Here is a 23,867-nt window from a genome sequence, read left to right on the forward strand (position 1 = left end):
TAACACATCTGCACATCCATTTAGTAAGTAAATTCATTTTTTCTTATATTATATAATAAATATATGTTATTTACTGATAATAAAAATATAGTTATTCATATATAATAAATATATATTATTTACTGATAATAAAAATATAGTTATTCATCTATCACAAATATCTATGCAAATATGTGAATCAAGTACAACAATCAAACAACATAATAATATCCACAAAGAAAATTTTAAAAATATATTTATGCTATGTAGTCTTATTTTATATTCTTTAAATAATATAATACAATATTATACATAATTTTTTAGAATTCAGAAATACATATAATATCTTATCCGCGCGTAGCGCGGTTAAAAAAATCTAGTAAAAGTAAGAACTAGAAAAAAACATTTAATATTTGATTTTAAAATAACACTTATAATGAAGCAAAAATTTAAAACTAAAATGACAAAATGGAGGGAGTAACTGATTATCTTAATTCGACCAGAAGAAATTAGAAACCCAATCGTTAAGTTAAACCGGACTAATCTTTATTCGTTTGATTGTAAATTGAAGTAAAAGATAGGAAACTGAAATTTATTAACCAATAAAATCAAAGTACTATTGTATGTAATAAACTCAATCCGATTTCAAGAAAATGTTTATGCGTTTCAAATCTATACGTTAAAACTCAAACCGGAATCGAAATTCTGATTAATGTGCTTGGTTAAGGTTTTGACCAACTTGAGTCTCGGCGAAAAAAAATAAAGCTTAGGAGAAGATAATATGCGAAGGGTCACGAAAAAACAGCTAAAATTATAAAATAAGAAATAAAAAAATAGAAATGGCTTTTCTCTCGGCGGTGAAGTTGCAGGGACGTCCACCATCGATCTCGTCCAGTCTCAACCCAATTCCCAAGCATGTAGGTTCGGATTCCGTTTCCTTAGACGTCTCCATACCTGACTCCGAACGAAAGCCTCGGAAATTCAGCTCAAAGCTGAGTCGTTGGAACAGAGCACGAACCTTACGCTCCGGCGTGAAGGTGGACCGTTCGGTTAATAATGAGTCAAACAGTACGACCGGTCCGATCGTGAATATGAATTTCCCTGATATTTCAACGGTGGAAAGTGACGTGTCATCAATTAACGGTGATCACGAGACGGATTTCACGGCGGCGAAGTCGATTTACATAGTCTCTGACGGAACTGGATGGACCGCGGAACACGCCGTTAACGCTGCTTTGGGTCAGTTCGATTATTGCTTGGTCGACCGTGGCTGTCCCGTTAATACACATCTCTTCTCAGGGGTACTCTCGACTTTCACTTCTCTTGTCTTAATATTTAATTAAATCTTGGCTATAAACCGAACCGATAATAATCCGGTTTACAGAATTCAAAATAGAAACCGAGCTTTAAACCGAATCGAATGAGATTATTACATATCATCCTGGGTGTTATTCTTACTAAATTTAGTTGTCGTTATTTCAAGTTTTCTAAACCGAACCGAAATCAGATTTGTTTTATCTAAACCGAACGGAAATCAGATTTGTTTTGTCTAAACCGAACCGAATTATCAATTTGGTATTTCTTAAACCGAAACTGAATTATTTTATTTGATGATGAATTATTCATATGGTTTGTGAAGATCGAGGATAGAGAGACGTTGATGAAGATCATAAAGCAAGCTGCAATAGAAGGAGCAATGGTAATGTACACATTAGCTGATCCATCAATGGCGGAAGCAGCCATGAGAGCATGCAAGCTATGGAGCATCTCTTCACTAGACATCCTAGGACCAATCACAGACGCAATCTCCTCTCACTTAGGAGCTAACCCTTCAGGTCTTTCGCGTGGCGTCTCAAACTCATCTCTCAACGAAGACTACTTCAAAAGAATCGAAGCAATCGAATTCACAATCAAACACGACGACGGTGCCTTGCCAGAGAATCTTGAAAAGGCAGACATTGTTCTTGTAGGTGTCTCCAGGACAGGGAAGACACCACTCTCTACTTACTTAGCTCAAAAGGGTTACAAAGTCTCTAACGTACCGATCGTGAACGGTGTGGATCTTCCCAGGACTCTTTTCGAGGTTGATTCGAGAAAGGTTTTTGGTCTGATGATTAACCCAGTCGTGTTGCAAGGGATAAGGGAGGCTAGAGCTAAGAGTCTTGGTCTTGGTTCTGGTTTTGAGATTAAGTACTCTGAGTTGAGATCTGTTAGGGAGGAGCTTGAGCTTGCTAAGAGAATCTTTGCAGAGAATCCGAGTTGGCCAGTGATCGGTAAGACTAGTTGTGATCATTGATGAAGTTCTTGAAAAAGGGTTTGATGAAAAAATGTGAATTGTTTTGTTTTGCAGAAGTAACAGAGAGAGCAATAGAGGAAACTGCTGCAGTGGTTTTGAGGCTTTACGACGAGAGACAAAGCAATCGAGCGATGCCTCGCATCTCTAAATGCTACTAAACATTGGATGAGGAATTTGAATTAGTGTGGTAGAACATATAGAGAAAACATAGTTTATACTTTATAAACCCCACTAGTCCATATTATTGGGCTCAAGCTAAGTCCATAGAAATATATCCAAGTTTAAGAGAATTGAGTATTTTTCTTTCACAAACTATTAACATAAGAAATACGCACTAATACATGAAAATTTCAATTTATCAATCATCAAAAATAAGAAAATATTTTTCTATCAACTATTAAAAAAGTTGGATATGTAAAAATTGTGTTACTTGTCATCGTCCAAAATTCATAATGGCGGCACTATTACAAATTAGTAAACTATATCTCCTGTTTGTAATTATGTCATTTTATCACAGCCATTATCTGTACTTTATTGATATATAAAATGATGAAACAGTAAGTCATATGAATGTTAGATATGCATGTTAGTAATATGAATACTAATAGCAATTGCAACAGTGTAGTTTGAGCAGTTGGTTAGTCAAGAAAGTTTAGGTGTGGTTTGACCAATGATACCATCATAGTTTAATCAACTGAAACAAATACTAGGAAATATCTAACTGACTAAAGTGTATATATATCTATTTTCTACTCTAAAACTCTGATTTTCTTACCGTCTCAGTTGTGATCAACTAATCACAACTTGTATAGGCACTACAAGAAAACACAAGTTTTACGAGGGCAGTTTTCCTCGCTAATTCGTCGTAAAAGCAGTGTTACGACGAATTAGCGAGGAAACCCGTTTCGTCGTTATACGTTTGTCGTAACGCATATATCCTCGCTAATTCGTCGTAAGTTAGCGAGGAAATAATTTCGTCGTAAAAGCAAAGGAGGATATTTCGTCGTAAAGACCACGTAAAGATTCCTCGTAAGGACGTCGCTAATTTTCCTCGTAAAGATCACGTAAAGATTCCTCGTAAGGACGTCGCTAAGATTCCTCGTAATTACCACGAAAAACTTTCCTCGTAAAACCCACGTAAATAAATACTCGTAAAATTAACGTAAATACCTTGACAGCTTTCCACGTAAAGAAAACGTAAAAACCTTGATAGATTTCCACGTTATTTCCTTGTAAACGTTTCCTCGTAAAAACCACGTTAAGCTTCCACGTAAAGAAGCCGCAAAATTAGCTACGAATTTACTTCGTTTCATTATTTTATAGAAATATAAAAAATTATAATTATAAATATAATTTAAATTATTTAAATTATTAATAAAATTAAAATTCTAAAAAAATCAAAACCAAAATATTTTATATATAAATAAGTTTTGAATTCATAATACAAGAACCGAAATTAAAAAGAACTTGGGTGGTCGTTAATTAATCGCCTCGTAGAATTCATCACTCCTCGCCTGAACATCCGCCTCGGCATGTGAGTCGTCGGTCGGTGACTGGCCTGGGATAGGATTTTCTTGTCGCATGGTCCTCAACAAAGTCGCCCATTCCGGATTTGTGGCCGCTACAACGTCCAAGAAGCCCTCGAGTCCACCCATACGAGATCGCAGCTGAGTAGAATCTCTACGCAGCTGAGTAGACTCTCTACGCAGCTCTTCGGACTCCCTACGCAGCTGAGAGACTTCATCATCCCGTCGCTGAACATAAGACGATGTCGCTCTCGGAACATCGTTGACGGAACCAATCCCCAACGTCCGTCCCTTTTTTTTAGGGACAACCTTAAAAACAAAAAATAAATTTTGTTAGTAAAAATTTAAAGTTAAATTAAATGAATATTTAAAAAAATTAAAATTTTAGAAAATTTACCTCCTCGTAAAGCTTATCCACTTCAGGTGTGGATAAGGTGACGGGTAATCCATCGGTGGACTGTTGGGTCAGCTGGGTCTGGCGTTCTTCAACCCGAGCAGCCAAATCGTTGTAGATTTGCTCGGACTTGCCATCTATAAATCGGCCCGCCTTGTTCTTGTGGGTCCTCTCGTAAAGTTGCATAAGAGACGGGAATTCTCCCGTCTCTTTGGCCTAAAAAAACATTTAAGAAAGTTGTTAATTAGAATATATATAAAAATATACTAAAAATTTAATATAATTAAATTTTTAATTACCATTTCCAAACGGACACCAGCGTGGGGTTTTTGGCCCGTAGTGTGAAGCATCGGCCCGTTCCCGTGCTCATCGACTGTGTTACGGGAGTTAGAGCAAGACTGGGCGATTCTAATGGAATCAGGAAGACGCCAATATCGGATGAGGCCATCCCAGACATCCGTGGTGAGCTCAGCGGGTTTGCCACGCTCATACCCCTTCACGATCCAGTCACCCTTCCAGTTGGAGACCGTGTCCAACAAGCGAACTTTCGCCTTCGCTTCAAACTTCTTCCTCACCCTCTCAGTGATCCCGAAGGTCCAATTATATTTTTGCTGTTGGAAAAAATAATTTATAATTAGTTTTTCAGAAAAAAATATATATATAAATAATAAAAAAATTTAAAGATATATATTTAATTAATAGAACTTACAGCGTAAATTTTGAACCACGTCTTTCTGACGTAGTGGGGCGTCATTTTCCAGTTCGGATGTGCCATGGAGAAGTAACCTTTTATCGTGTCGGTTACGTCCGATGCAAGACATCCGTCAATCCCCCACCTGAAAAATACAAATTTAAAATATAAATTATTTTTTAAAGTTATAAAATAATTTAAAAAGAATAAAAAAATAATGAAACATACCATAAAGTTCCGTCCGGTCGGTCGGGGTCGATGACTGGTAAACCTTCTCTGCCTGGCAGACGGAGAATGTCCTCTACGGTGTACTGCGAGAAAGGAGCACTCGGAGGCACCATCAAATCGGGATGAATCTCGGCCGCGGGCATCGGAGGTGCCGGCATCGTAGGAGGCACAGGAGGAGGAGGCATCTGGGGAGGCACGTGAAGAACCGATGGTGCACTAGAAGAAGGAGATCCAATGACTCTCTGAGTGTACTGAGTCTCGGGGACAGTCTCCTGACCCGAAGAACCGGGAGCTGAAGAAGACGACGGGTCTAAACGACTACCCGGCTCTCCGAACATCTCTCTGTAATGGGCAGTAAGTCTACCTTTTCGAACCTGAGAAAAAATTTAATTTTTTAAATTTTCGTAAACATATACTTCCCAACATTATCCACCTAATCAACACTAAATAACATAAGATCCGTAAACCTATCTAAATTCCCTATACTAACCACCTAATCTATCCTAAACTAATCAAACTAGAGAGGAATTAGAGAGACTTACCATTGCTACGAGTTAGGGAGGAAGTGGAGAGGAAGTGGAGAGGAAAGACGGAGCGAGCTCGCTCGGGATATATATAAGATTACTTGTCCTCGTAATTTCCTCGTAAACTTACGAGGAATTACAGAGGCCCGCGTTTTCAGTTACGACGAAATAGCGACAAAATACAAAGGCCCGCGTTTTCGTTAACGACGTTTTTACGACGAAAAGGGTTACGTGGAATTAACGAGTAAACCAGTTACGAGGAATTAGCGAGCCTTTATTTTCTATAAATACCCACAACTTTCCTTCTCAAACCACACACACAAGTCCCACACACACAAGTCACACTCCTCACCAAAATACTTTTCAAATTAGAAATATTTGAAAAAAAAAAGAAGAAAAGAAGATATTAGAATTTATGTGGGTGAGACTTAAGTCTCGCCACATATAATTCTAGTATCTTTCTTTTTTTCTTTTTTTTCTAGTTTTTATACTATGAGGAAGTAGCAAGTCCCGCTTTCGCCAATTTAGAAAATTTGGAAAAAAAAGAAGAGAAGAAGATATTTGGAACTCATGTGGTCGAGACTTACGTAAGTCTCGCCAAATGTGATTCAAGCATCTTTCTTCTCTTCTTTTTTTTAGTATTTTTAATATTTTCGTCGTAATATCGTCGTTAGTTTACGACTCTTTTACGACGATTCTGGCTTACGTGGAATTAGCGTGTCCCGTTTTTTTATATTCGTCGTAAAATCCTCGTGGCCTTACGAGGTGTTTACGACGAAATCATCCTACGTGGAATTAAAGAGTGCCTCCTTCGTCATTTACTTTACGTGGTATTTACGTCAATTTACCTTACGAGGTCTTTACGACGATTCTGTCCTACGTGGAATAAACGACGATTTCGTCGTACATTCGACGTCAAATTACGAGGAATTAACGAGCAGTACGTTTAAATCCCTAAAATCCGAAACCCCAAACCCCAAAACCCCATATTCCTTATCTTCTACTTCATATATTCCAAACCCCATGTTTATTTCCATTCCAAACCACAATTCCCACATTTACTTATTTATAAAACAAACTCCCACAATTTCTTATTCATAAAACAAACTCCCACATTACCTTATTCATAAAACAAACTCTCACATTACCTTATTCATAAAACAAACTACACAAAATCAAATACATCAATCGGATACATCGACATTCTCGTCATCACTAGAAATATCATCATTTTCATTAAACTCGTCTTCTACAGCTTCGTCTGTGGCGTCAATGAGAAGGATGTCATCAACTTCTTGTTCAGGTTCCTCGACTTCATTTATCTGTTCTTCTTGCAATGGTGGTTCTTCTCCACTGATGATTCGTCCTCGAGGTGTAACTTTGATCACTGCTAACCAATTTATACCCGAATCTCTCATCCGAGGGTATGGAAGGAAGCTAACTTGGTCTGCTTGTGAAGCACTCGCGAAATTTACGTGGCTTTTACGAGGAAAAACTATTTCCTCGTAAAAGCCACGTTAATTTACATCGTCTTTACGACGAATATTTTTTGTCATTAGCTTACGACGAAATAACGATGCTTTTCTTTCTCAACGTACTTTCCTCGCAAAATCAACGTTTTTTTACGAGGATTATTTTTCCTCATTAAACTTCCTCGTTAAAATTACGTTTTCTTGTAGTGAGGGGTTTTGGACCATATCAAACTCTAAAATTCACACCACAACTTGTATAGGGGGGTTGGACTTTGTTTGGCATCATTTCAACATCAAACTTTTTAAACCACGTTTCAACTTTGGTAGTTATCAACAAAATTCAAGGTGTGTTGTATAATGTAGGTACATTGGCAGGTAATATACTCTTGCATTTTAGTCTATGAAAAGGGAGATGTTACTTTATGATCCAAATACTTGAAGACACCTAAATATGGTAATAGCTTAGGTGAATAGCATGTGGTGACCCTTAAATGCTCCACGCTTGTGTTAGGTTCTATTTTTCAAGATGGTCCATATACTAACCAAAGTTCTGATTTTTTTTTTCAAAACTCAAAAACTCAAACGTATTAAATAAAAACATCTTAAAATGAATCAAAAGATAGTATGCAAGACGTTGTCAAAAAAAAAAAAGATAGTATGCAAGACATGTAAATATTCATTAGAAAACACAAGTAGCACACGAGCGAATAACTCAATTTCATTCAATTTTTACACGACTCAAATTATCTCTATGTGAACCCGAAGCAAAACTAAAGATACTCATGTCAATAATATACATGCACATAAAGAAATACAACAAAATGAAAAACACAATAACTAGGCAAAATAAACTGAGAAAAAACAAAGAAATTAATTAAAAGGAACAGAAGAGAAGATTCTCTGTCTTTGTCACAACAGTCATAAACTCTTGTCTTAAGCTTTCTTTTCCAATATTCATATGATCTCGTGCGTGCCCACTTCTCACTTTCTCTTGATGTTTCCTTTTTCCATTTTAAAAAATAAAAACTATACAAAATAATTATTATCACAACCTTACGCTCTTTGTTTTTTTTGTAATGTTCCTCTGATTCATCTCCTCAAATGTAGGTCGGTGAGATTGTGGTACGCTCTAACGCCACAAACTGAGGTCGGTCCATCTCTTATATCTTCTTGTATTTTTACTATTATTCGAGAGGCATATCTCCAAGATTAGACTTGCTGATCGAGAGAGTAAATATGATTAACAAGATTGATCCCATGCTTGACCTGTCACAAGAATTAACATTTCATCACCATATCTTCATCAAAAACAACTTTACTTGTAAATTGTGATAGATATTTCAATTTTCAGAAGCATATCGTATCTCACATGATAATCTAAAATATATTTGTTTAATTCAAACTTTTAAACCCAATAGTGACTGACTTAAATTAAGTAATTATTCCATATTCAATCAGAAAACTTGAAAGTAACCAAAAATACTATAAAACAGGATTTTGAGACAAATTAATTAGAGATTTATGCATGCATTTTGAGTACTATATTTTAAAACCTTTTGTGTTTTATCTTTCAGTTTGGGTTAACCGAATAAATAAGCTATGTTGAAAAAGGTGATATAATTACTTACAAAGTTGCAAAGAAGAGGACGACTTTCTTGGGATCAAACAACCAAGATGTGTGAGAGCGTTTAAAACTCGACTTCCTCGCAAAACCAAATCTTCTTTCTCTATTTTGATCGGATATCATATTTCCGGCGGTGGCCGCAGCCGTAGTAATGGTGATCTGATGAAGCGGTGAGGCTGAAACAGCGGTGGCTGTGGCTGTGGGCGTACCTGCATTATCTGTGGACCCCACGATGCTCATCTTTTCCGGCGTGCTTGTTCCTACAACTCATCAAATGCCATACCACAAGCTATAATTAATAACAGTTTCTTTTTTCTTTATTTGACAAGACAAAATAAAATGGATCATAATGTATTCATTAGTAACTGTATGCCGAATTTAATAATGGTATGAGTGAGCATACGGTGCATGAGAATAAAAAGTTGGAATGTCGGTTCGTGGTCTGCATAAAACTATGTATAGCTAACACAAGTAGATACACAAAAGAAGGCAAGAATAGAGTTTCTCCTATTAGCGATCGGTCTTGTAAATATATTATATGCAATGTGGCATTAACTACATACGAAGTTAGTAAGATATATGGGACCAAACTACATTCCTCTAAAAGGAGACTTGGTTAAGTACTTTCGTTTTAAATATCTACAAACTTTAGTAACGGTCTACAGCTAAAAACGCATGGGTACCTATTAACTAAACCCGACCTAACGCTTCGTAATATATACCTTCAAAGGAAAAAAAAAATCACCTTTATTTAAATAAGGAACCTTCTTGCATTAGAGAAAATATTAAAACTAAATGCATTCAATGAAGATATACATATCTCAAAAAAGAAGAAGATAGACGTATCTCAAGAAAAGAAAAGACATTTCAAGAAAAATATCTAAACCGCAGAAATAAAAATAATTCGACTTGAATTATTAAAAGTCCGAGATGTATTTGTTTTCATCCCAAAAACCACACTAGTTTTGTCTAATTTAAGATTTTTTATACTCACAGAGTCACAGACTCGCAGCACAGATAAGCACAAAACGAATTTATTACGAGAATCTGCTAGGTCCATTTGATACTAGTATGTTATATCACATGGTAACAAAAAAATGAACATAAGAACAAAATGTACCAATGGACTCTAGGAAAATGCAGTTGTCCATATACGCGTAGTGAAACGTTAGTTTAATTGTTTACTTTATTGAAAACTAATCAATGTATCATGCATTAAAGGAAATAATAAATCAAGAATATGACATATATATTTAAAAAAAGTTATACATATTGAAGAATGGTTTAAGTTTTACCTCTAAGTGGGGACTGAGGAAATGAGGTCTCACTGTCATTACCATTTGCGTCACAATGGAGTTTCCTCTCGTTGTTATTGCTTCTTGGAGACCCTTTCCTCGAAACACTTCTCTGCAGCTTTTGAAGCAAATAAAAAAAATCAATTTTTTCAGTTATTTAATTCAATAATTTAAGATCATTCAATTATTTAGATGACTCCAAAATATAAATTAAACTATCTAAATTAAGCTTCATGACAAATGCCAATTACTAGGAAAAAATAACCACATCATAATAATAGTTTGAAGCACGAAAAATATTTATAACACATGAAAGTCAACTTTCGATTAGTTTTTTTTTTTCATTTCTTAACCAGAAAAATAGTAAATGAAATCGACGTCACAAGAGTAGTTATAAAGGTTATAGGCGATTCTTCCATGATTCTCAAAAAAATACCCAAAAGACAAAAACAAAACAAAAATAGAGAAAAAAATAAAGAAATAATTTATCAGAATTATAAATTATGGTGTTTCCGACCAAAACTCAATCTGAAACCACAGTTCCTTAAACAAAGTTTAGATTGATTTAGAACTTACAGTAATTCTGGGACTCGACGAAGAGAAGTCTTTGTTAAAAACAGGAGTGAAACTTTCGACATCGATCGTCACAAATCCATCTGGATTAACAGGGGGTTGATATCCTGACCCGGTTTCCTGAACCGGAATTGCTCTAGCGGTTTCCATCGATCTTTGATAACAAAACAAGAGAGAAACAGAAAAAGAGAGACGATCATCATGTTAATCAAGAAACATAGGTCAACAACTCTTGGTCGTTTTTTTTTGGTAAAACTTGGTCGTTTTGAGATTTTAATCGTAACCAAAGAGGAAATAGGTATAAAAGAAGATGGAATCGACTTACTTTGGAATTCAGACAAAGGATTTAGTTACTTTGGAATTCAGACAAAGGATTTAGTGGGAGATTAAGACAGAGAGTCGAACGTCTCTGTTGTGTTCTCTGTTATGCTCTGTTTCACGATGAAGAAAGGTTTGTTTGGTTGGAGACAAAAAGTGGAGAGACTCTGGGGAATGTCGAAACTGAAAGAGAGGAGAGAAGGCTTTTTACTTTTATTTATGTGGCGACATCTTCTGAATGGGTTGTTGCCCTCTTATTTATGTATTTCTAAAAATCTAGTAGTAGTCACACGCACGAGAGATAAGAGATAGACTTATAAGTAATTAGTTAATTCATAAATCATGATTCCTATGTTTAAACTAAGCTTAGTTGATCTCAGTGGGATGAAAGATGGAATAATATGTTATCTATTTTTCTGTTATAGTTATAATTTTTTTTTATTTAAAGATATTATGGCTTATTAACAAAACGGTATCAGTTTAGTGGTTAATCAAGTTCAAGAAATGCACTACCTCTTGTTGTAAGAATATTTGTTCGTTATGGATAGGCTGTTTTATTTTATTTTTGGTGAGCAGGTTGTTTTATTTTTCAGTATGTGTTTGGTTTTATATTTAGTAATTCAGAAGTAAAATTATTGTATTTGCTTTTTAATTGTTATATAATATTTGCATATGTAAGAGAAACAAAGATTGAGACATTTTTTCATCCTGAACACAGACTTTAATTCCCAGTTTATCACGTCCGGCATCTAGAGATGGTAATTTAAATCATTATTTGCGAGTCTCACCCGTATAATCTATCGTGAAACATTGAGTACATGACCGTTTAAAAAAATTGAATTGCGAATGTAGATGTGAGTTGGATTTATTTTAAACGGTGCGAAACAGCTAAATTTGAATTTATATGTCTATATTGCACAAAAATAGTAGTATTTGTTTGTCTAAATTTTTTTTTAAAAAATAGAAAAATCGTAAAGATATATAAATATTACAAACATTTATATAATTTATCACAAATATTTATATAATTTATTTATATATATATATATATTTATATTATTTTTAAGAAGATAGTTAATATACAATTAAAATAATTAATAATAATTACTATAAAGTTCAAATAATTATTTTATTATACTTAATATTATCAAATGGGGTGAGCTTGACCCTCTTCCCAACTAATGACAACTTATCATTTTTATAGTAAAATATTACAAATCAATTGTCATGAAAAGTATAAATATTGGTTAGATTAGGTTTGAATTTTGAAGATCGAACTCTACAAAATGTAAGTAAAACTAATGCAGTTTATGGTTGTGGGTTCAATTTTGTGGGAGATTTTAAATATCATATCATCAGAAGTCCATCACAGATCCCTTATAATATGGATTGAATAAGCCACGTATAGATAGAACTTTATTTTCGTTGTCACGGGGTGAATTATTGATCTCCTCAAATCAGTGTCTGAATTGTTAACTCGTTATTTAATTATATGACAACATAACTTTGTTTATTTTATATTATTTTGAAATTGACTAAAAAATAACTTTGTTTTTTTAAGTTTTGTATAATTTTAGGAATATTCGATGAACAAAATCATTAAGGTGAGCAACTATCTTCCCTGGCCTATTTTATGATCTGCCTCTTTCTTTTTCCATTTGACTCCACATAATTTTATTCCTTGCTAATACTTCTATGTTGTAATTTCAAAATTGTTAAATTCATTTTCCTACGTATAGCTAAATTTTAAAATAATTCAACATCAAGAATATTATTAAATATGAGAATAACATTTTGGAAAATACAGCAACTATCAATCCACAGTAAATTATTATAGATGTTTTCAAACACCAAGTTTTTTTTAGAACGCAACTTCATTAAATCGTCAGAGTACATGTGGTTAAACCACTCAAACACAAACTTTCATTTTCTTTTTTGCAGCCTAATAAGTTTGTCTTCTCCAAGCAATGGTAACCCTGTAAAAATAAAAGTACTATGTCTTTTTTTGATACAATTTTCACCACGCCTAAATAATTACCAAAGTCTGTAAATAGTAATTTTCGAATACAAAGATATTTTCTTTGATAATTTGGGGTCTTGTGAGCGATAATAAAAATAATAATAAACCGAAAACAAAAATAAGAGACATAGGCGACAGGGAGAGGACTCGAGCTATATGACATTTTTGTATAAAAATCACAAATAATGAAATATGTTATCAAGTATTTATGAGAATATTTACAAGAATTGAGAAAGACAAAAAGAAAATAATAATTAATATCTGTTATTCAGAAGGCATATATGGGTATTAGATATTTCTAAAGGAACTGTCTAGTAGCACATTATCTCCTCGCATAATATTTTTTCGTATGTTGCAAAGCAAATAGTCATTTAGAAACTTAGGGTAGATGCAAGTTAGCAAGTGTGATATTGTTCTCTACTCCTTTTTCACGAAATTTGATTTTATTAATGATCAAAGAAATCAAGTGTTATGGTATCACGTATTACATTTGGAACATAAGCATGATATATGAAATATACTCGTATTATTTTTAACTCTTTATTATACATAATTTATTTCTATTTTTTCTTCAAACGTATTAATTTTTAAAAGAGTTGATTGGAGTTTGTAACCGTAACTATTTATGAAACACTTTGAATACAAGTTTTTTTTTTGAGCAACTGAATACAAGTAAAAGGTGTGACTTATTTGAAATGATTTGATCAGTCTAGTTTTGTGTCTCATGATAAAGTTGTTGATTTTCTCCCAAAAGCCATGTTATATCGAAATAGAGAAGAAGAACATAGATGTGAATTTGCTTATCAGCTTTATATGTTAATCTTTTCATGTTTGAAACATTTTTATACTCCTGAAAACAAGTGAATTATTACTTCTGTTTTTCTCCAAAAGTATAGTTTGAAAAGCGGTTGATTGTAAGCTGTAACCGCAATCATTTATGAAACACTTTGAATACAAGTAAAAGGTGTGACTTATTTGAAATGATTTTATCAGTTTAATTTCGAGTCTCATGATAAAACGTTGATGATTTTTTTTGTTAGAACATGTTATATAGAAAATAGAAGAAGAACGTAGAAGTCAATTGGTTCATATAATGTTACTTAATAACTAAGTGTGTATAAAATGTTTCAAACTTGATTTAACACATTTAGTTATTAGGTAACATCATGTTAACTCTTTTCAAAAATATGTAGTCTACATCTTTATACTTTATACGCTGTCTATTCTATACGTTGCTTGCATTTTTACGTATTGTTTTGATTCGTCTTATTATTTCAGTAGAAAAACTAGGATGCATCCGAGCTTTGTATGTTCCAGCTTTAATCAAAACTAAGATGACCTGACAGAAACCCAAAGCTGAAAATGACTGCAAAATACTACAAGATACATGTATTCTTATAATAAATAAAAAATTCAGTTTCTTAATTATATAGTTTACAGAGGAACTGGTTTAGTTACTTTCAGTAAGATAAATTTTAATCATAAGTAATCACAATCATGAATTCATATTGTGTGTTTATTCGAATTTGATAAAAATGCTTATGCTTAAGAAACAAAGCCTAAATATTGGTGTATCCACTAAACTAGAGCTTTTCAATCCGCATTTCATCAAGGTTGCTATAAATGTTGTTCAAACTGATTTAATATCTTGAAGTGGTTCTATCCAACTATAGTAATATCAGATTTTCGATTAGGGGTCCTAGGAAATATAACATTTGTCCTAGAAAGCATCACTAACCCAAGACTCACTTGAAAAGAAAAAAATAGATTATTTTCTTTTGGGTTCGAGTTATACAATTTGAGCTTCTCTACCTTAGATTATTAGTTTTTGGACTGACCATCAGAAAAAAATAGTACTAGTGACTACCATAAAACCATGCAAGAAAAGGAAAAAAAAAACATGGTGGACCGCAAATATACGGAAGAAGATTAGAGAAAATAGAAGAAAAAGCATTTGATTGATTAAGGCTTAAGAGAGTGTCATACTAATGAATTGCAGCCAGAGAAGCTGTCTCGCTAAAATACATTTGAAATTTTGAATACATGCAACGCACCCATTACCCATAGTCCCATACTAATAATACTACCCAATAAAAATAAATATCTAACTTCATACATAGAGAGAGAGACACACGATTATAATATATAGTCTCAATAATTCACATCTTGTTGTACTTTTAAACTTTGAAGTTTTAAACCAGTTAAGTTGGTCTTAACGTAAAAAACAAAATAAGTCCTTCATCGAAGACATTCCAAACAAAACTACATTTCTGTCTTCTCTTTTCACTGTCCTTTCTTTTTCTGAAAATAAATTAAGATGTTCATATGGCAAAAGCAATTCAGTATATCGACCGTTGGATTATGTCTTTAGCTACAGTTTTCACTTGTATTATATACATCCTCAATATGAAAATCAGTACATAATTCACACCAAATCTTAACTCGATAGTTGTTTATTTGGCTTTAAGCTTTGTGTTCTTACATTGATATACGTCTGATTGTAAATGTAATCATCATACAAAACAAACGGAAACCCTGATCAAATTACATTGCATATTTGCATGTACTCAGTTTTATTACCTCTGATTCATGATTCAGGTTTCCTCTTGTTCGAACCAAACCACAAAAAGCGGTTTACGTGAACATAACAACACCAAGAACCTCTTTTTTTTAAACCGGTGAAAACCTCTTAGTACCATGGATACAATGGAGACATGATCTCTAACAGCATCACGTCCTCCCAAAGGTACATAGTAACCAAATCTACGGAATATGTTTTTGACTTTTTGAGTCTTACAATTGTCTCTTTCACTGGAACCAAAAAGGGTTCAGATTTTGTATGTTACTGAACCAGCGATGCCGACTTGACCACAAAGCAAGCAACAGTTTTCTATGATCACATTGTGACCTATCTGCAAAAAAACAAGAAAGTAAACAATTGATCACCTTGTGACCTATCTCAATCAGCGGTTTCTAAGATAGAGAAACGGTGGACTTAACTTCCAATACCACCACCGGTCTCTATTCCTTGATAACAATCTATCTATACAATCAACAATTAACGTGTAGACAATTTTATAACATTATAGCATCTTAAAAAAGGTGCACTAACGCACAAGTTATTACACATTCATTGGATCTTGCTGTATAAAAAGTTGTCACTGAAATTCTTTCAAATCAACTCTTAACGTCCAGACAAATCTGTGAGAGAAACATCATTAACAGAAACCGAAAACGACATTGATCTTCTGAAGAAACCAGGCTGTGATGGCTTTGGGAGTCGGAGAGGCTCAGAATCAGAGCTAAGCATGGAAACAACTGAATCCATTGTTGGTCTTTTTGTAGGATTTTCTTGAACACAAGAGAAAGCAATTTCTAGGCATTGCATTGATTGTTCCTTAGAGTAAGATTTCAAAAGAACATGAACTATTAGGTCCACTGCTGTTCCTTCAACCAATTTTTCCATGCCTGCAGACGAAATAGAGACATAACATTACTGAATAAATCACTTTTTTTTTGTTTGATTTTGTTGTTCCTTATTTGTGTGTTTCTTGGCACTTACGAAAGTTGGGAGATCTGTGTCTTCACTAAAACCTAATCCACTGTTTCTTTTACCTGTAATGATCTCTAGAACAAGAAATCAAAAGCTGTAAACATCTGTTTTGGCAGAGAATCTACCATGCATTGCATACTCTGGAGCCATATATCCACAACAAAAACAAGAAAGATGAGAGATTGATTTTTTTTTTGTCTTCTTTTGTTAGCTGAATTGGTTTTGAGAGTAACTAGACATACTAAGTTCCAACAACTCTTTTTGTTGTTGCTTGAGTCTTATAAAAATCAAATTGTCTTGCCATTCCAAGGATGCATTTGTTCCTCTAAATGCACATTGGAGGATTTGAGAACACGGTGAATTATCGAAAACTCTGTGCCTTGGTGAAGGTAAAGCAACCCCCGGGAGATTCCTATGATGAGGACAAGGCAATGCCGCTTTGTTAATATGGAGATTGGAAACAGAGCAATGAAGATTATAGTAAAGATGAATCAACCTTGTAGACAGCCCCAAAACCGCCTTCACCAATCTTATTCATTAAAGAGAAATCATCTTTTGCTACTCGTATGGTGTCAAAATCAAAATGCAATGAGTATGTACTCTCAATCTCATCTGCAGATTGAAATTCGCTTGCGGGACAAGTAACTAGTAAGAAGGAGATCAATAATAGGGTTTAAGAATAGTCAGTTAGGCTTCACAAACTTACTTTCAGCTTCTTCCTTTAGATTTTTCTTCCTCCTCATTAAGTGGATAAAGAGAGAGAGAGATAAGAACTAAGACAATTGTCACAATGGGAATCACGGCAAATACCAGAGTTTTAGAACCGTTTACTGCAAGTAACAACATAGAATCAAAAGATAAAACCTAAACATGTAACCCATTTGATGACATCAGATTAACTTGTGTTACCTTGATCACTTCTTTTGGTGTCATTGTTAGGTGGAGAAAGAGGTGGTTTCTCTTCTGAAACAACCGAAAGATCGAAAAACACATGCTCTTCAAACCTAAACTAGCAACTTGGATTCATCCACCTGACTTGCCATCACAACAAGTAGGAACCCCAGCTAAGATCTGAGAAAGACAGATTCTACAATCTGATTTAGACAAATCTGGTGTACACTGAGCCAAGGCATAGATTGTTCCTTTCACTCCTGCTGCAAACTTAGCCTCTTTGATCTCATACGCATCCACTATTTTTGACCCTAATGAATCCCATAGTTCACCTAAACCCTTGCTGAAACCTTCCTTGTACGTCACGCTAACGTTGCTTAATATGTGATAAAAGGGAACTGGCTCCATTTCACCTAATATGGTTCGACTTGTGTAACGAAGCATGCATTTTTCAAGCCATATATCAGCTTCCACGATGTTTGGACAGCTTTCTAGGTTCTGTTTGGCTCGTTTGTTATGCAATTGATGCAATCTTGATTTGGTTTGAGATCTCCTCTGCATAAAGCTATGGCGTTGACTTTGCAATCGATGGAGATGTCGTAGAAGCCGTTGATGGTTGGAGTTAGATCGGGGAGTGAAGAGACCAAACGGTTTAGATTAATGGAATACGAAGTGTTGGATGTGAAGTTGCGTCCTTCGTTGAAGCAAAAGGTGTGAACGTGAACGTGACGTTTTGGTGTTCGTGAGTGGTTAGAAAAATCAAGATAAAGAATAACACGGAAAAACTTTATTGAAGCAGAGTCCTTGGAATCATTGAATGAAAGGACGATGAAGAAATAAATGAGAAACAGAGTACATATAAAAATGTGACAGTGACAGTCTTCTTATTACATTATTCTCGAAACCTTTGACCAAATTGTATTTTTTAATGTATAAATCAGATGTCAACTAAGACACGTTGGGTCTTGCACTAAAGTCTGAAACGAAGAAAAAGTTGATCACATGCGTGTGTACGCACTGATGATGCACGTCGGGAAAATTTGTGGATAAAAAGGCTGTTATTTAAGGCCTTTAACAGGCTTAATTGATAAGTTGTTCTTAAGGCCCATAACAGGCTTAATTTACCGTTTAATTAAGGTCCAATGTATTAAACCCATTCGTAGATTCACTAATAAATGTGGAAAAATTTTAGTCACTGTAGTTGAAGTTTATTAATGTTTCTATAACAGAAATTTTGAATTTTGAATTCCGAAAAAATTGATTTATCAACAATTTTATAAAAAATAATTCACGAGAAATTAATGAAATAGAACAGTTAAAAACGATTATACTTAAAACATTTATTAGAATCATTTGGTTAAAAACTGTTTAATTTAATTTATTTTTTCAAAAAAAAAACTGTTTAATTTATAGTTACTTACACTAATTTATTATTCTATTATAAATTATAAAAGTATTATATAAATGATTCTAATAAAGGTTTAAGTATAACAGTTTTAACTGTTCTATTTTTATTAATTTCGTGTGAGTTATTTTTTAATAAAATTGTTGATAAATCAATTTTTTGGAATTCAAAATTCAAAATTTTTGTTATAGAAACATTAATAAACTTCAGTCAAATTATGGACTAAAATATTTCCACATTTATTTATAGATAGATACAAAATAAATTATTATTTGACTTACCAAGTCTTTCATTCATGTTCCATGAGGTTCACAAGGGGACGTTTTCTTTCTCGTCCCCTTCTTAAACAATTTTTTGAAAGCGAAAACGTACATACCTGACACATTATACAGTTTCAGACGACAACTGTTTCTTCTTCTTCTCCTACTTAGAACTGTTCTTTGCGTGAATATTGCCACAGATCACAGGTAAATGAACGAATCTAAACTTAAATAACATTGTTTAATGCTTAAGTCAATGAGATTACTTGCTGCAGCCTACTCATCCGAAAGCAACTTGCAGATGTAATGTGCTCACCACTCTTTTGAAACCTTCAATATAAAGAACAACAACAATGCTTCATTAGATCACAAGCAAACATTAGTTTCAATCTTTAAGACAAAGAGAATGAAGACCTTTTTCGTTTTCCTCCTTCTTCTCCTTTGTGTTTTATCGATCAACGCTGATCAACAAGAAGAGAACCAACCAACATCTCATAAAATTCTCCACAAAGTCCAACTATGGAGAACTTCTCTGAAAGAATCAAGCGCTCAAGAACTCAAGCTATCTTCAGCAATCATTGTGGCTGGAGTCTTATGCTTCATGGCTGCCTTAATCTCCAGCGCAGGTGGGATCGGAGGCGGAGGTTTATTCATTCCAATCATGACTATAGTCGCGGGGTTTGATTTGAAAACAGCTTCAAGCTTCTCTGCTTTCATGGTGACCGGTGGTTCCATTGCCAATGTGATCAGCAATCTCTTTGGCGGTAAAGCATTGCTTGACTACGATTTAGCCTTGCTTCTCGAGCCTTGTATGCTTCTTGGTGTGAGTATTGGTGTTATCTGCAACAGAGTTTTGCCTGAGTGGCTCATCACTGTTCTTTTCGCGGTGTTTCTCGCTTGGTCTAGCTTGAAGACTTGTAGAAACGGAGTCAAGTACTGGAAAATCGAGTCTGATACTGCGAGAGGGAAAGGACATGAGAGGCCAGAGAAAGGACAAGGGGAGATAGAGGAGGATGCTAAGAGTCTTAAAGCACCTCTTCTTGAAGCTAAAGAGAAGAGAAACAAGACTCCATGGACGAAACTTGGTGTCTTGATCGTTGTTTGGGCGTCTTTCTTTGTCATTTATCTTCTTCGTGGTAACAAAGATGGAAAGGTACTTTATAAATTTGATAGATACTTTATCAGTTTGGCTATAGAAGAAGTGACAGATTATGTATGATGTTATGTGCAGGGAATCATAACGATAAAGCCTTGTGGTGTTGAGTATTGGATTCTGCTTTCACTTCAGATACCTCTTGCTTTGGTGTTCACAAAGCTTGCACTTTCGAGAACCGAAAGTCTACAAGAAAGATCCTCTAACAATCAGGTAAACGCAACAACAAGCTACAAACGAGATGAATATTTCAGACAAATATTAAAATATTGTTTATCTTATACATGAGCAGAAAGATCAAGAAGGTACAAGACTAGACCAGTCCACAAGGTTTATGTTCCCGGTAATGTCATTTTTAGCCGGTTTATTGGGTGGTATATTCGGTATTGGTGGTGGAATGCTTATAAGCCCTCTTCTTCTTCAAGCTGGGATACCACCACAGGTATATTTATAATAAAAAGAAATGGTTTCACCAAATTTTCTGTTTTTCTGCAAGTGTTTTAACTGAACATATGAAATGGTGCAGATAACAGCAGCAACAACATCATTCATGGTGTTCTTCTCAGCAACAATGTCAGCAGTTCAATACCTGCTACTTGGAATGCAAAACACTGAAGCAGCTTACTTGTTCTCCTTGATTTGCTTCTTTGCTTCGCTTCTCGGTCTTGTTTTGGTTCAAAAGGCAGTAGCTCAGTTTGGAAGAGCTTCCATCATTGTGTTCTCTGTAGGGACAGTGATGTCTCTGAGCACAGTCCTTATGACTAGCTTTGGAGCTCTTGATGTATGGACTGATTATGTGGCAGGCAAGGACATGGGGTTCAAGCTGCCATGTTAAAGATATTATTTCTGATCCTAAATCACAAAACAATATCATCGGTTTCTTTTTCTTGTTTTTTTTTTCTATAACATTAAGAGGCTCTAAATTGATCTCTATGTAAGAGGGAGATTTGGAGCAATGTAATGTTTATATGTTTTTTTGTAAAATTTAATAATTTTGGGATGTACCTACAGTAAGAAGACCTTGACTGGAAACAACAGCTTATTTGTCACAGTTTAGTGGCTGCTGATGTTTTGTAGTTTTTGTATTAAGTTGTAGTGTTCTGTATGCAAATGAACACGAATGATTACTGGCTGTTAGTAAACCAGTTTTGTGAAGTTCCAATAAAAAAGAGAATTCTTTTAATCAGGTTTATTTGGGCCGATGAACTAAAATAGTGGGCTTTGTACCAAGTTTGGATAGATGGTTAACAAGTTTCAGAGTTGATCAAAAAAAAAAAAAAGGTTAACAAGTTTCAGCCGTGGTTTGTGTTTTTGTTTTCACAAGGTCACGGCAAAGGTGAATGCCTCCACGCATGTTCTTACTTATTAAAGCTGCCTCTTTTGGTTGATCTTCAACATACCAGAATCTCACTGCGTCTGAATCTATTGCTTTTTTTTTCAAAGCTCAATGGAGATGATGAGTTGATAGTGTCTATACGTAGGAGCTCCTTGCGTGCCATAATTGAAAATCGTGTCATGTGCCAGTGTTACCAAGTGGACACACAAAAGAATGAGAAGTGTTGTTATTCCTCTATCAAATCGTGAACTATGTGCTACAAACAAGGTGCTTCTTAACTTACTATAGCTGCCAAGAAATGGATCCAGCTTCACTGCATCGAACAGGCTCCAAAGAATATCAGTTGGATTTTGAAATGATGCATGAAAAATGTCAAATTCTTTGTCAAGATGACACAGACAAGAGTAAATAGAAATCAGTAAAGTTGGTTCAATTGTTTTCTCCAAAGCCTGTTTTACATTTAACAGTCCCGGTTCTCACTCGGTTATTGATTTTTTTATAATGTAATTTTTACAGTGTTATTAACTGTTTAGGCTTTGTCTGATTCAAACTTTTGTATAGCCTAACATATTATTACTACCTCATGAAAAACTAAAGCAGTTGTGAGTGAGAATCATCTAGCTTGCCTTTATTTAGAAAGATCAATAACAATCAATTGCCTAACCTTCAAGAAAAATTCATTGAGTTTAACGAATTACAGATGATTTAAGAAGTAGAGAAATTCCCTTAGATAACCATTTTTAGTTTATTTTCACAAAAATAGATATCAAAGAAAAAAATGACCAAAATAAGTTTTATTAAAGGATAAATATGCACTTATATCAAGGCTTAACTAATCTAGACTTAGAGTTTAAAGTTAAGGGGTGGAGTTTTGGGATATGGTTTCAAATTTCAAAAAATAAAAAAAGAAATATTAAAATTTTCAAAATAAAAAGGGTCTATTTTGGTCATTTTATTTTTTGAGTGCTATTTTTGTGACAAAACTTAAAAAATGCTATTTGAGATAATTTCCCATTTAAGTATTTAACATTTATTGAAAATTAATAAATCACAAAATAAACTACGAACCTCTCTAAAACACAGGGGGTATCAGTATTTTCCGAATAGACTACGAACCTCTCTAAAACGCTTTGATTCCCTCGTCGTCTATCATCTCTCACACAAAAGCGATCGCGATTGATTCATGCTTCTGAATCTGAGTACTCGTAACAATTCTTAAAAGGTTCGCCAAACGATATGATCGCTTTTCTTATCTTAGAAACCATTGATTGATTTCATGACTATCAAGCTTCAGATCTGGTAAATTTGATTTTCGATTAGGATTGAAGATGAATCAGCCATTTGAAACAGCGATTGGGGAGAAATATTCAGGAGCTAGAGTCGATGAATGTACCTATAGTTACAATCTTGACTGGAAGCAACAGGTTATATGTCACGGTTAAGTAGCTGCTGGTGTTTTGTAGTCCTGTGTTAAGTGTAATGTTCTGTAAGCAAATGAAACATAGAGAAAGCTACATTGCTAAGTCAACAAGATGTTCCATAATCATATAGTTTCAAAATAAATGTTAGTAAACCAGTTTTAAGAGGTTACAGTAGAAGAGAGTTGTGTCAAAACCCACAAGAGAAATGTTTTTGAGCACAAAAGTTCTGATCTAAAATTTGAGAAAACAGCCATTAAAATCTCAAACTTTCAAATTAAAGCCAAAAAAACCTTCAACTCATGTTTAAACCAAAATAATCACTAACTTTCAAATATTGGTTATTTTAAACTTCATATTTTGTTCAACCGTTAAATTTGATTAAAAATAAATGTATGTTAACTCTCTAAACGATATCATTTTAAAAATCGATTAAAACATTGATCAACCGAGGTTTTGTTTTCTTCTAAAACACTTAAAACATCTCTTTCGCGAGATCAAAATGAAGAAGATGAAGTTGATTTGGGGCTCTAGTTTTGCGGAAGAGATGATTTGAGTGTTTCTAGAAGCAAAAAGACGTCATTTAATCAATGTTTTAATCAGTTTTATAAAAATAATATTGTTTAGATAGTTAATAGACGTTTAGTTTTAATTGATTTTAACAGTTGACTATTCGGATTTCTTAAACGGCCGAGTCAACAAAATATCAGAATTAAAATAACCAATATTTGAAAGTTGATGATTTTTTTGGCTCAAACATAAGTTGAATGTCTTTTTGGGTTTAATTTGAAAGTTCAAGGTTTTAAATGGTTGTTTTCTCTATAAAATTTTCAAAAGCATCAGGTTTATTTGGGCCGATGAACTAAAATAGTGGGCCCATTTGCCCATACTGTTTTAATCTCAATCCAGCA

At 34.1% G+C, this 23,867-nt stretch overlaps 4 protein-coding genes across 6 annotated transcripts; 2 read left to right on the forward strand and 2 right to left on the reverse strand.

The window, feature by feature from the left end:
• Nucleotides 1-712: 712 nt before the first annotated feature.
• On the forward strand, nucleotides 713-2,587 carry LOC103858872 (pyruvate, phosphate dikinase regulatory protein 1, chloroplastic). The gene is made up of 3 exons (XM_009136313.3): nucleotides 713-1,280; nucleotides 1,619-2,252; nucleotides 2,330-2,587. Exons 1-3 carry the CDS (start codon nucleotides 819-821, stop codon nucleotides 2,431-2,433), a joined length of 1,200 nt encoding a protein of 399 aa, XP_009134561.1. The 5' UTR covers nucleotides 713-818; the 3' UTR covers nucleotides 2,434-2,587.
• Nucleotides 2,588-7,803: 5,216 nt separating this feature from the next.
• On the reverse strand, nucleotides 7,804-12,044 carry LOC103858880. Of its 2 annotated transcripts, none has more exons than XM_009136332.3 (5): nucleotides 10,957-12,044; nucleotides 10,606-10,756; nucleotides 10,030-10,147; nucleotides 8,739-8,994; nucleotides 7,804-8,376 (listed from the first exon to the last, which is right to left on the reverse strand). In XM_009136332.3, the coding sequence occupies exons 2-5, from the start codon at nucleotides 10,750-10,752 to the stop codon at nucleotides 8,295-8,297; spliced, it is 603 nt and encodes a 200-aa protein (XP_009134580.1). In that variant the 5' UTR covers nucleotides 10,753-10,756; nucleotides 10,957-12,044; the 3' UTR covers nucleotides 7,804-8,294. The 2 variants fall into 2 exon arrangements, with proteins under 2 accessions (XP_009134580.1, XP_009134573.1); XM_009136325.3 differs by having other exon boundaries at nucleotides 10,928-12,020.
• Nucleotides 12,045-13,836: 1,792 nt separating this feature from the next.
• Nucleotides 13,837-18,541, reverse strand: LOC103858893 (cysteine-rich receptor-like protein kinase 27). Its single transcript, XM_018657218.2, is given in 13 exon segments — nucleotides 13,837-16,393; nucleotides 16,396-16,408; nucleotides 16,503-16,650; nucleotides 16,736-16,801; nucleotides 16,803-16,968; nucleotides 16,971-17,105; nucleotides 17,200-17,254; nucleotides 17,256-17,323; nucleotides 17,394-17,519; nucleotides 17,522-17,893; nucleotides 17,896-18,103; nucleotides 18,106-18,169; nucleotides 18,510-18,541. Coding segments are annotated over 13 exon segments (1,722 nt in total). The 3' UTR covers nucleotides 13,837-16,124.
• On the forward strand, nucleotides 18,099-21,307 carry LOC103858901 (sulfite exporter TauE/SafE family protein 5). Of its 2 annotated transcripts, XM_009136355.2 has the most exons (5): nucleotides 18,099-19,256; nucleotides 19,351-20,202; nucleotides 20,281-20,415; nucleotides 20,495-20,644; nucleotides 20,729-21,037. In XM_009136355.2, the coding sequence occupies exons 2-5, from the start codon at nucleotides 19,456-19,458 to the stop codon at nucleotides 21,035-21,037; spliced, it is 1,341 nt and encodes a 446-aa protein (XP_009134603.1). In that variant the 5' UTR covers nucleotides 18,099-19,256; nucleotides 19,351-19,455. The 2 variants fall into 2 exon arrangements, with proteins under 2 accessions (XP_009134603.1, XP_018508181.1); XM_018652665.2 differs by lacking the exon at nucleotides 18,099-19,256 and having other exon boundaries at nucleotides 19,456-20,202; nucleotides 20,729-21,307.
• Nucleotides 21,308-23,867: the final 2,560 nt, after the last annotated feature.

The sequence above is a fragment of the Brassica rapa genome, chromosome A01, assembly GCF_000309985.2.
Source record: "Brassica rapa cultivar Chiifu-401-42 chromosome A01, CAAS_Brap_v3.01, whole genome shotgun sequence".
Lineage (NCBI taxonomy): Eukaryota > Viridiplantae > Streptophyta > Magnoliopsida > Brassicales > Brassicaceae > Brassica > Brassica rapa.